Source organism: Brienomyrus brachyistius, chromosome 9 (genome assembly GCF_023856365.1).
Source record: "Brienomyrus brachyistius isolate T26 chromosome 9, BBRACH_0.4, whole genome shotgun sequence".
Taxonomy (NCBI): Eukaryota; Metazoa; Chordata; class Actinopteri; order Osteoglossiformes; family Mormyridae; genus Brienomyrus; species Brienomyrus brachyistius.
In genome coordinates this window covers 22,917,876-22,930,835 of record NC_064541.1, presented here as the reverse complement: position 1 = coordinate 22,930,835, position 12,960 = coordinate 22,917,876, and the positions used below count along the sequence as shown (strand labels likewise).

General features: G+C 39.0%; 1 protein-coding gene and 2 long non-coding RNA genes across 3 annotated transcripts in view; 2 read left to right on the top strand and 1 right to left on the bottom strand.

Annotated features, from left to right (window-relative positions):
* The first annotated feature begins 259 nt into the window (after positions 1 to 259).
* Positions 260 to 3,808, top strand: LOC125748688 (uncharacterized). Its single transcript, XR_007399650.1, has 3 exons — positions 260 to 739; positions 1,524 to 1,567; positions 3,727 to 3,808. It is a non-coding gene; the product is annotated as an uncharacterized LOC125748688 (long non-coding RNA).
* On the bottom strand, positions 1,968 to 2,798 carry LOC125748689 (uncharacterized). The gene is made up of 2 exons (XR_007399651.1): positions 2,640 to 2,798; positions 1,968 to 2,103 (listed from the first exon to the last, which is right to left on the bottom strand). It is a non-coding gene; the product is annotated as an uncharacterized LOC125748689 (long non-coding RNA).
* Positions 3,809 to 6,281: 2,473 nt separating the features above from the next.
* aplp1 (amyloid beta (A4) precursor-like protein 1) overlaps positions 6,282 to 12,960 on the top strand; it is a 29,220-nt gene continuing 22,541 nt past the window's right edge. Inside the window, exon 1 of the mRNA XM_049025137.1 lies at positions 6,282 to 6,645. Within this exon, the coding sequence (XP_048881094.1) occupies positions 6,580 to 6,645 (66 nt within the window). The 5' untranslated portion in view covers positions 6,282 to 6,579. The remainder of the gene's footprint in view (positions 6,646 to 12,960) is intronic.

Genomic DNA, 12,960 nt, shown 5'->3' with positions numbered 1-12,960 from the left:
AAGGGACTTTAAGATGGACTGACTCGGGGACGAGTCTTTGTCGGCGGGCTGGGGGTTGTGCAGTGAGGGGCGTGGAGAGTATGCTATTTGTTATTGATGAGTTGCATCTGGAAGGGGTGGAAGGATGTATTTTTAAAAGGGTGGCTGGGACAGGTATGGGAAGAGCAGGTTGATTCGTGAGGGGGGGGAGGGGCGCTGGCGTGTGTTTGGAGGGAAACCACTCTGTTCACTCGCAGCTAATGTGGTTTGGGGAATGCGGCTTGCCCGTCACTGATATTAAGTTGGCCGCGGGTGAAGAGAGCGAGGCAAGTGCGGGGGGGGCAAGTTTGTAAGTTTGTAGGGAAGTTAGTTTTGTGCTAATCAAGTGAAGCTGCAAAGTGCTTTGAGCATTGAGAGCTGTGACTGTGGGGCAGTACCACGGCTCGGTACTTCTCCCTTCTCAGGAGGATTACGGGGAGGCTGGTACTGCCTCACTACAGGGGAGTAACCGTCATTTTTAACAATTACGTTTTGGTGTACATGTGTATGGATGTGTGCCGATGCAGTTTTAGCCGAGTGTCGCAGCAGGACTTTTTTGGGAGCGAGCGATGGAGAGCGGTTCTTCTTAACACAGAGCGTAGTGCTTATTTCCTCACTTAGAGTCTGTTTTGCAGATTGTACATTTTGTCAGATGTGATTGCATGCTTTGCTGTCTACACATTGGAGATATTGCCCTCTATTGCCCGGAGTTGTCTCCCAGGTAGGGTTATAGCTCTCGGATGTAATTATTAATAAAGGATATTCCCTCTTTATACCTCCTTCTCATGTGTCTGGACCTCCCCAGCTAATTTGTAAATAGGTGGTGGCAGCGATTACCAGGGGACCCGTCTATGTGTAGCGCTCATTATATACTTCTGGGCACGCTAAACTTATTACAATAAAATCAGTTTAAAGTTTACAGTACCTTCGCAGCTTTTACATGAGCGCTGCATGTGTTCTCTGATACAATCATAATCCTTTTCATCCTTGTGGTTCAATTCACTCCTAGACAAGTTTGTGAGAAATTTATTAACTCGTTTTTGCTGATTACCGTGCTTTGCTGCACCGAAAAAATCCTACCACAAAGTACTGAAGAAGTACCCCAGCTGGTTTGGCACTCTTGATACTCTACCGTAAATCAATGGAAAAGGAAAAGTATCAAAAGTACGGTACTTTGTGCAGTGAAAAAGCTCAATTTCTCCGTCTTTGGCAAGATGTGGCTCCTACACTGCATTAATGCAGGCCTGCTTACAGTGGCTACAATGGCTAATGGTCCCCAGTATATCATCTCCTACAAAAACAATGTATGTTTTGACTTACTGTGATGTGTATAGAATGTAATATACCTTCTTCACAGATCCTAATTATTTCCTGATTTTATTTCTGGTTTGTGGGTCTGCCAAAGGCTCTGTGGCAGTAGTGAGTATCTTTCAAATGTCTCTTTTCTATTTCATGTAGTGTAAATGTTCAGTGTACATGACATAACACACTTTTCTTCTTCACAGTAAACATGACTGTGTCAGGCGCGTTCAACATCTGTCTGAAGTAGGTGAGAACTTTTTTTTCTGATCATTTTCTGATAACATTTTATTCAACAATTTTAACATAGAATGAAACACAACAAAACCCCCCAACCCTGAAACAGCACGTAAGCTAGAAAAACACATATATATATATACACAATACATATATATATATATATATATATATATATATATATATATATATATATATATATATATATATATATATATATATATATATATATATATATATATATGGCGAGTGGTGGTGAGAGAAATACTGCCAAATAGTACCAAACAATGGTACCAATAGCCACACGTTAGTCCGACTACGCCACCCCAGGTATTACACCCAGAGAAAGTTAAAATCGCCCTATCCCCGGGCAAAGGCACACTGGTCCGTTCACCAGAAACAGCGAAGAGACGTTGTTCCAAACACACACACTTTTATTACACAATAAAACCATAAAAAGAGTAATCAGTCGATCCCAGCACCGTAAGCTTGGAGCACCGCCGCGTACCAGCAGCCACTTCCTGCCGATCTAAGGCTGGGCGCCGGGACCTAGAACAGCCAGAGTCGGGCGGGCACAAGCGAGGAGGGAAAAACAAGACGTAACCGCAAACCAAACAAAATCACGCAAAACCCAAAGAAAACACTGCAGTCTAAAAGAAACAAATAAAATACAAAACCATTACATTAATACACAATAAAAATCCCATTTAAAACAGAACAAATGTATCAACAAAACAAACATAATACAATCAAAACAAAACACAAACCCTTAGGAAGCGGGGGACCAGTCAGACTCTCCAACCCCCGCTCGCACTCATGTGGGCACGCACACCCCCCTGCCCCCAGCTATGGACCCGCTTGCGACTCAGCCTGCTATAGGCTAGACAGAGTATGGACAAACCGGAAGCGCAAAGCGCGAAAAGGTGCAAACGTCACTAGACAGCAGCAATAAGGCAACGTGAAGCTGAGCCGCCGCTAGGCAGAGCAGGGCGCAGTCGCCGCTAGGCAGAGCAGCAGTAGTTCCACGCGAGATGAAGCAGCTGTCAACCCCACGCCACAACACACGGGACCCGGGCTGAACACACCAAGGTAAAATGTCCGCAGACGAACAGGAGATCCAGCAATTAAGGTGACCGCCGACAAGGAGCCTAGAACATTGGTGCCAGGGTAACCCTTATAGTCTGAGCGCCCTCTCCGATTGGCCACTCCCCTCCAAAACTTAATTAGGCACACACCTCGTTTCCTTCTCCTGCTACATATATATATATATATATATATATATACATATACAGACACACTCATATCATCCATCACACACCCAGCCCAGAGACAGTGCAGCTGAAAGCTGCGAAAATAAACAAATGCAACAAAGTCAAATAATTTAATTAAAATAAGCAGATAGATGAATGAATAAATAATGCAGACTCACAAAATGACCCCCAGCCAACCCTTGACTACATGCATATGTTGAGGCCAGCTCAATGAAGAGTAGAGCTAAAAGAATTCATTTTTGCTGCAGACGGTTCGAGCAATTAAATGTCCTTCTGTCCCCCCTCCTGCTCCCCCTCCTGCCCCCCAGTGAGGAGTTGAACAGTTCGATGGTGTGTGGGACAAAGGAATTCCTAAGTCTGCCTGATTTGATGAGTAGTATCTTGCAACTGAGCATAATCCTCTGGTTGTTAATGATAGCGTGCAGAAGGTGCCTGGCATTCTCCATAATGGCCAGCAGTTTGTTCAGAGTCCTTTCCTCTGTCACTGGGGCCAGAGTGTCCAGCTTCATGCCAACAACAGAGCCAGTTTTTGTAGCCTGGATGAGTCCGTTTTTGCTGTGTCACTCCCCCAGCACACCACACCGAAAAAAAAGGACGCTGACCACCACAGACTGGTGAAACATCCACAGGAGCTTCCTGCAGATGTTAGAGGACCGCAGCCTCCTCAGGAAGTATGGCCTGCTTTGGCCCTTATTGTACAGTCCAGTTTATTGTCCACCCACAACTCGAGGCACTTGTAGTTGTGCACCACCTCCACCTCCTCTCCCTTGATCTGAAGTGGTCGTGGACTTGGTCTGGACCTCCCAAAATCTATAACCAGTTCCTTGGTTATAGATTTGACCAATTATACCTTTTTGAGAGACTAATGAAATAATTGTCTCGTTCCATAATGATGACACAGAGTTTGGAATGGAGTGTACAGTATGTATCATCAAGGGACTCTGCATCTACCTCCATGAGGACACAGTACACCTATTGAGGGAGTATGTAATAACCACCTTGTGTAAATTAGGGCTTGGGGTTATGGACAGAAAGATCCTATCTTGATATATTTTGGCTAAATGGTGATATATAAATATATCTCAGTATTTAAATATGAGATATAGCTCAATATTTTTATGAAGTGGAGAAAAAATCAGTCAAAGTGATACAAGATGTCCCCAAAACACTTCAACAAAAAGATAAATGATAAATGAATTTATAATTAATAGGCCTACAGTATCTGAAAGTGCTTTCAATAATTGTTTCAATTAGGCTACAGGTTAAGAAAGCAATGCTAATCTAAACAAAGTTCACAGTACAGTAGAGCAAAGCAGCAGCAGCTGTAGAACAGGCAGGCAAACCAAACAGCAGCCATAGTAATAGAGCAGGCAAAGCAGCAATAACTAATGGCGGTTCATGGTTTCCCCCCAACCAAACGGATAAACACCACCTCAAATCTGCATTTCCATCCCGGCTACAAAACAGTAGCTTCCATTTTTCTTTGACCTGTGGCCATAGCGGAAGTCGGGTGACCGGAAGGACAACATGCCACCGTCAGGTGCCTCAGCCAAACACTACCACTTTTATAGGGTGCCTATACTCTTTTTGACATTTGTAGAGCATGCTTTGGGCATGTGGAAGATGTGATTCTGGTGCCTACATAAGTCCTTGGGAGCTTTAAGATCTGTTGCGTGTAGTATGCTTCACAACATTACAGTAATTTTTTAAACTATATTTTTGGCCAACTATGCAATCAGTTGTTTAAAGGCTTCTTTTGAAAAATGTTACTTCATTTTCCTAGTCATATAATGTATTTCGCCACTGAAGTAGGTGGGATTGATGTTCCTGTTATTGACAGTCTGTGCTTTTCTTACTCGGAGGTCAGAGAGAGGCCTACAAAGTACTACTTTACGTTTGTTTGTTAATTCTGGAATAACAAAGGTTTTGGGAAACACTCGTGAATCTCGCTCGTTCTTTATCTACATCATTCATTTTGTTGTTCTTAGGCTATCCACTGAGATCAATTTCTTTCAGGAAATACACATATAAATAGTTACAAATGTAAATGAATGTATGCTTTCCAGCCAGTAATTGTCACGTCCTGCCCATCATGTATACCTTTCCCTCTCCTGCGTGCCTGCATCCTAGCAGAATGGGCAGTAGCGGCTTAATGGTTAAGGACGCACCTTTGTAATTGAGGGATTACTGGTTCGAATCCCTGACCAGCAGGGCACCAGTGAGGTACCCTGAGCAAGGTACAGTACTGCCCTCAAACACTGCTCCTCGCCTGATACGTCACGACGTCACATGGATTAAACAGTTCATTGTTGTGGTACGTCAACAATAGCCACTGATCTCTTAATTCTAAATGCGAAGTGCACAGAAATGCTCAGTGAAAGCGGAGGTAGCGTATTCAGCATTTGCGTACAGACATCAGAGTGTAGTGCAGTATAGTACAAGTGGCAACACTAAATCTTTGAAATATTTTCTATTAGATATCATCACTGAAACAATTTTTAAAATGTTATAATTCTTGTACAGCATTAATGCCATTTCAGTTAAAAGTTTAAGCACATCTGGAGGTCGTTATTTTAATGTATTATTTTTTTATTTAAACTGAATCTGAACTTTAGATTGATATTTTATAACAATATAATAATACACTGTAAACTATATATCAGGTTATACATTATTATATGCTTTGTATATCGGCTCAGTTTAATAAATAAATAAATGTACATTTCTCCATCTCGAAATAGTTTTCAAATTGCAATTAGTTATGGAATTAGTGTAGCCATTTCTAATTAGATTTTCCTTTGTAGCCTGAAATGTTACTTCGATTACAGTTTATCCCACATATAAAGGTTTATAACTGTATAAGTACAATAAACCGTTTCTTCAGTTGTTCTTGATTTCAAAGCAAAAATAACTCTTTTGGAAAATTACCTTTTGTTATATATACAAATTTGCTTTAACATCGTATTTCGGAATAGTGTAGTGATAATATGAAATTGAATAAAAAAAACATATAAATGAAAGTTGTATTATATTCTGCGTATTTATATGGGCTTCTGATATTTTGCTCTTTTTGTTGTTACAATGTGTCCAGGGGCAGAGGAGTTTGGCGTCTCACAGGCGGGAGGTAAATTGTTGCGAATCTTGCGTGGTTATCTGTTATGAAAAGGGGGGACGCGGTAAAATGCATGGACCGGGTGGGTCTCCCTGCCCTGCCTCCTCCGCTACACTGAACATGTCAGAATGATTAATTGTTGAATCATACGTCTACCGATATAACAAATTTGATTGCTTATATCTCACACTACTAGTGCAATACACAAAAATCGCATAAATGATAAGACAAAATGTTTCTGATATGACGTCTAGGGACAATGCAAATAAAATGCCCTTCACCGCCCAGACACGACTCCTACATCCATTTTTCGCCTCTCCTGTAGGCGTCCCTCTCTCTTGTCTGATATCTCCCTCTCTCTCTCCAGGACTATTCCTTGCTTCTCGGGTGAAGCAAATCCATTTTACGAGTCGGGTTGAGGCATACAAAAAGGGCTTGGTTTTCCAGTGTACCAGAAGCCACATAATATCCCAGGGTGTGATTGGAGCGCGGAGTCAAGCAATTGCAAGCAGTAAAACTGAAGACATATCACCGCTGGACACTGGCACACAGCAATTTCTTTAAAGATACCCAGATTTGGGAATATACCAGATTTATATAAGAACCTCCAGTTGGAAGGACGGGAAAGGGAAAGGAAGAAAAATGGGACATACTGTGTTATCTCTTTTAATTACAATACTGTCCCATTCCATTTGGAAAAACGCCGAGGTAAGATCTGAAATTGAACCGTTTCGTTGTTTATTTATATGCATTCTAATGTAATAATGGTTATTATAACCGAATTTAATATTATCATTTGTCTGAGTAGTCCTTGTTGTTTCCAGAACAACAAATCAGGGGAAACTTGCGCTAGGCAAAAAGAAACATAGCGGGTATAGTAAAAAAATAAAAATAAAATAAAACATTTTATTTGTTCGGTTTGCACATCTCAGTCCTGCACCACTTATAAAATCGTACCCGAGCTTTTCAGCCCCAATTCGCTTTAGCTTTTTGATCAGTAATTGCAAATATGTGTTAAAATTATATTGCTTAACATAACTAAATATTAAAAATTGTGCTTGCTTTCGATTCTTCCTGTTTTTGCTGGTGCTAGCGAGAAGGGGGGGTCATATCCTGGATGTCGTTTTGATAAATGGAGAAATAAATTTGTCGATGTTCTTTCTTGCATCAGACCGTCCACCGTTTTCAAATTATTTAAAAGACTAAGTACGCCGTGTTGTCTATGAATAAATCGCTTTTGATATAAACCTGTTTAGGATGTTTTATAACCGATTTCATAAAAAGCTGTCATATAATGTTGTATGACTGTGCTTTGAGCATGCGCATAAATTAGTAAGTAATAGAGAAATTTAACGTTTGTTTACAGTGATTTTAATTAGTCCTTCCCAATTCCCTGTTTTGGGTGATGACAAGTGATAACGTCCACCAGTACTAAGCTTCAAGAAATGATGTACGACGTGTATGCATTGGTTTAGTGTGATATTCTTAAGATGGACATCTGAGACTCCTGATAAAATTCAGGGCCTAATTCAACTGCACTCAGCATCATAACGATATTGTGGTGTTCTTAATTTGGGACTGTCTTAAATTATGATGAGGAGGTTGCTGAAAGGCAGCAGTCTGTCTGGATGAATTAATGAGCAGATAAAAGACAGAGCTCCTGTATAGAATAATCATTCTTTCAAGGCCTGTTCTTTTTGTACAGAAAACAGCAATAGCAAGCAGTTTGTTCCTATAATACCCAGGGGAACATGTATTATACAGAGTTATTTTTCTTTTGTAACCTAGCTACATCAAAACACAGAATTCTGTTCTTAACCCATCATTTATCGCCTTTTAAATAAGGGAATGATTATATGCATACATTTTTAAGAATTCTTAGGAATAAAAATATGTTTGTGCCTGCAAGATTTAGATGAGAAGTACTTCTACCCTATTCTACTATCTAGTATTGAAGTCATGTTGACATCAATTAATAACAGTCAAGCATGAATAATCTCATTAACAGACATGCAATGTAAAGACATACCCCTTGCTGGCATACAGATGTCCAGGTGACACAACAATGATCATGACTGGACCATTAGTCAGTCAACTTTTCCATATGCACAGCAGCTGATTGTGGTTGTATACTTTTTTACTCACAACTGATTATCAGTTCACAGGGTTTTTCACATGACAATACAAAACAAGCTACTTACTAATACTTTTCCCCACTGGTTTTACACTTTTTCCCCCAATCTGATTCCTATGGATTTCAGTCAGCTTAATATTTGTGTTCTATATTTGCACATCACAATTTTTGTACTTTGTGATTTTTCCTTCATCGATGTTAGTGTGGGCAGAGCTACTGATCACTACATCAATGCACAGCTTGCAATTGGGCAGTTGCTGTCTATCAGATCATAAGTCACTTTGTGATGGTCAGGAGAGCTAACTTTAGTCGTGCAGCTCTTGGATTCCAAATCCAGGCCTTGTTCTCAGTTCTTCTAGGTAGTTTGTTTTATAATTACTGATTCTGATTGGCCACAGAGGTTTCAAGCCCTCACAGGTAAAGGAAGACTGGAAAATTAGCCATGCTTGGACCCTGAGGAGCGTGATTTGAATAGCCCTGATTTACGCAACGATCTGCTGCACCACTCTGCCTACCTTAAAGGCTTTCATCATCAAAGAAATACCTCACACTCATCCTGAACTTGGCTGTATATGGTATTTTACCTGAATAGCGTGAATTTTTGGTTTTCACGCTAAAACAGACGAAAGCATAATATCTAACTATTGTTAGAGTAATGTCTGTAAGGAGTAATTATGATGCTTACTGATTCTCTGTTTCCAAAAATATGCAAACACAATAAACAGTTTAATTTAATTTTTTTTTGGTGGGGGGCAGGAAAATGTGTGAGGAAATGTACCAATAGCTAAAAATTAAGGATTCTAAAAAGACTAAAACAACTATGTAGATACTGGAAATTAAAGAAATCCTTGCCCATATTCATCACACTGAGATCCTGCCATTTCTTATTTCCTCTTGCTGTGCTGAGAGCAACAATCCTTGCTTGACATAATTGAAACGAAGACTTGAAGCTTTATAAAGCTAATACTCCATTTGTACTGTATGTGGTGTTTTTCACAATTATCAGTGTGACTATAAAGAATCCAAAATGTGATACAGTTCCCTACAGCGATTAATACAAAAGTAAGATTAGAATGAACAGTGTTTTTGTCAAGTCTTAATGCACCTGACAAGCATGAGGGAATCCTGACCCCAGCTAGTATTTAAACATGTAAGTCTCCTCGGAGATGGTAAATAATTTGCTCTCTGGGTGTCTGTTGAAATAGAGAGGCAAGAAGTAATTTAGTGGGGCTTATGGAGAGATAGACAGAGGAAGAGGCATACTGGGAATGTATCCAAGCCATGGGGATTACCAAGTGTCTTGTAGGGATGATAGTCAATGGAATTTGATTGATTGTAAGGTTTCTGAACTTGCGTGATACAGGAAGCACAATCTAATAAACTTGTAGTCTGCGAATTACCAGCCTAACAGCACAAGAGAGACTGGGAACAAATGCAGCAACATCCAATTTAATCTGAGAGTTCAGTGGCTTTGTAGTTTGACTTCGAGTCTTGATGAACACATGTACACGTATCATTTCAATTGGATATATTTTACAAGACTTTAAGCAAACTTTTGATAATATCACAAACCTCTAATAAATAAGAAATAAAAATGAAATTACTGTTGGTTGAGCAATCAGTGAACTTTCAGGGATACGTACAGGTCTGGTCATTTGCACTGACTTTGTAATTGGTTACAATTTGGTTGATTTCCATTTACTAAAATAACTCTCAAAACTAAGGATGAGAATACGACAGTGATGTGTTGTAGGTAAATGTTGCAACACGGAGTTTTGATGTCATTTGTACAAAGGTTCAGCACTGTAGATATGGTGTCTGAAGACAGTCTCAGCAAATGTGTGTTTCCCTGACCACCTGCATTTTGGCATTTTAAATTCTATCATTGATTCTCATCACTACAGCAAATTGAAACCTTAAATCAGGAGAAGTAGCTGATCACTAACAGTGGCTTTTATGGGGTTTATTTATTAACTCTGATCTGAATCCTTAATGTCGATAATAATTTATTTCAGGGTGAGCACATGGCTTGCCAAATACATTCAGAAGTCCAGCAAATAATAATCCTGTACTGCAAAACATCTACTACAAAAAATACAAGGATATGAAATAAAAATATATATATATTGTAATCTGAATTTCTAAAAGCTTTTTGTGATGTAGTGAGTCATTGAGTTGAAAACTGATGAACGAGCAAGTACAGGTTATTTTACATTTCATGCTGTACTAGGAACAAAAGAATGTTAAATCTATGGTGTGCATTAATCATAATTGATAACCCATGGTCAAAAATAATAAACTCAAGATAAAAACAAATGACAGCAAAATATCAAGTGAAGCACATTGTGTGATGTCACGTTCGGCACTGAGGCAAGAACCCGGGAGCATTGATTGTATCACTTCATGAATATTTCACTCTGCAGGTTTTGAGATCTGTTAAAACACGTAGCTGACTTACCCTTGTTTAATTAACTTAAGGGCCAAAAGATTATCAGGTTTCTTTAATGGCTTTGATGCATTTTTGAGATACCGTTTGCATATGCCACCGGCAAAATGTACCATAATATATCTTTTATTCACAGGGCTGTTTTGTGATTCAGACTAATGAAACCTTACATTGTGTGATTTCGGCTGCATTTGTGAGCTATTGCTTTTGAAGGTCCTGTGAGTGGCATTGAAAAAGTAATTAAATAAAAAAGTATAATCACCTAACATCACATTAGGTCAATATTCCAATTAATATGTCCTGCAAATACATGAATGAGTCACTGAAAATAGGATAAAACATCAGCAAAGTCTCATGGTCCTCTTTGCTCAAATTTCATAGACTAGTAAATTGCCCCCTTTCTTAAGCATGGGAATTTTCAGGGCACTGATGGGATCTTTTAGGGCTGCTTGATTATATAAAAAAATGATAATCACAATTATGATTAAGTCAATATTGACATCATGATTATTTAACACAATTCCGCATTGACTTTGGGAATATGCATTTATTGAACTTTTTAACAGTGGATTTCCTTGAACTCTATAAGTAATTGAACTGAGAAACCAATAAAAAGAGGCTGGGAAGGGGGGGGTGCTGTGTTTTTAACACAAAACAAACAGGGAGCATCATTATGAAATTAAAATGAGCAACAATATTTTTTTTTATCTTGATTATTTTGTTTTGATAATAAATAGAAGTGAAATTCACAATTGTAATTAAAATGAAAAGGGTCTAGGGTCTTAACAGAGTGTTTTGGAGAAAACCAATGGACATTACTTTGGAAATCTGCTGATTTCTTTCTGTCATATGCACTTTTTTTGTTGTTTGGATATTGGGTTGGGAGCATGGGCATTGCCGCCATTAAATCTGAGGGGGACGTGTCCCCCTCACATTTCATAATTATTCATTTGGACCCCCCCCCCACATTTAACATAAAATATTAGTTTTATGCCAGTGTCCCCCCCTAACATTCAAAATGCTTCTGACGCCCCTGGTTGGGAGTAGGTCCCCTACCTGAGATTTACTCACCTGAGCATTAATTTCGTAATCAGGACTGTGAGAGGGGACAAATGATGATGTTTATAACAAGTTATGGGTATGAATTCAATGGCAGAACTCTATGGATTCCAGCTCTTAAAATAATAATAATAATAATAATAATAATAATAATAATGATAATGACACTTTATTGATCCCCATGGGAAAATTCTCTTTTCACCTGTCCCACTGAAGACAGATATGCAGGTGAGAGCACGCTTGGCAGCAAAGGGCAGCCACCTGCAGTGGTGCCCATAGAGCCAGGGTGTTAAGGGTCACGCTCAAGGGCCCACAGACATGTGACTATTTTTCTGAAGCCTCTTACTAGCTGTCCTACTGATGGGATTTTTCTGGGTGGTACCTTACCTCAGTGGTGCTTTGTTGGTCGGGGATTTGAACCTGCAGTCTTTCAGTTACAAGTGGGTTTCCCTAACCATTAGGCCACCACTGCCCACTACAGTGACCGATGTAGTAGCTTAAGGGTAAATGATGGAACATTGGGACAGTATGATTTCACATGACCTCAGAGAAATTATTATGGTGTTACTGTCATATAAAAAATTCTGTTACATTTCTTCAAACTTTTCTTAACTACAATTATATCAGTTCAACAAAGGTCCCATAGAAAATATTATAAATTTAATCTTTCAAGCTGTCAGGAATTCTTGATTTAGGAAAACCACAAAGAATTTTTGTACAAAATATATAAATAAAGAAAGAAGCTTCGACTGCCGATGTTCAATGAGCAATGTGTTATTGATTATGAATTGCTGAGTTTCCCTTTAGGCACTAGAAATTAAAAACAACAGAGCGGTTATCATTTATTATTATTATTATTATTTTTGTTTTCTTGTGCAGCAATTATCCAGCCTGGCAATAGGTAACTAATTACTTATTGTGAATTCTGATGAAAATTTATCACAATAAGTTGGTGCTGTATTTTCAATTATTACATAATAAATAAACATTGGATACAATACCTTATTTTAAGATAATCAATGATGGTGCATTGCACAAGAATTAGCTGAAGCAGGCACTTTCAAAAATGTCTCCCTGAAAATTTCAAACATTTCTCCCTTTTGCAGAACATATGAAATGTATAATCACATAATCAGTCATTTTTGTCATGTGAGCGTCTGTGGAGGAACAACAGCCTTAATATGATATGGCCGATGTAAGGAATACAGATCTGAATTCTGAACTGCATTTAGAAATATAACCTGAATTTTAGAACACCTGGCTCGGCTGTTTGTGCGACATAATTCTTGTACCTATTCTGTGCATTTTTATTTTATGCATTGCTACAAATATGTCAGTCCTTGACCTCTTTTTACAGGACTGAACAGTTGGAAATATACCAGAG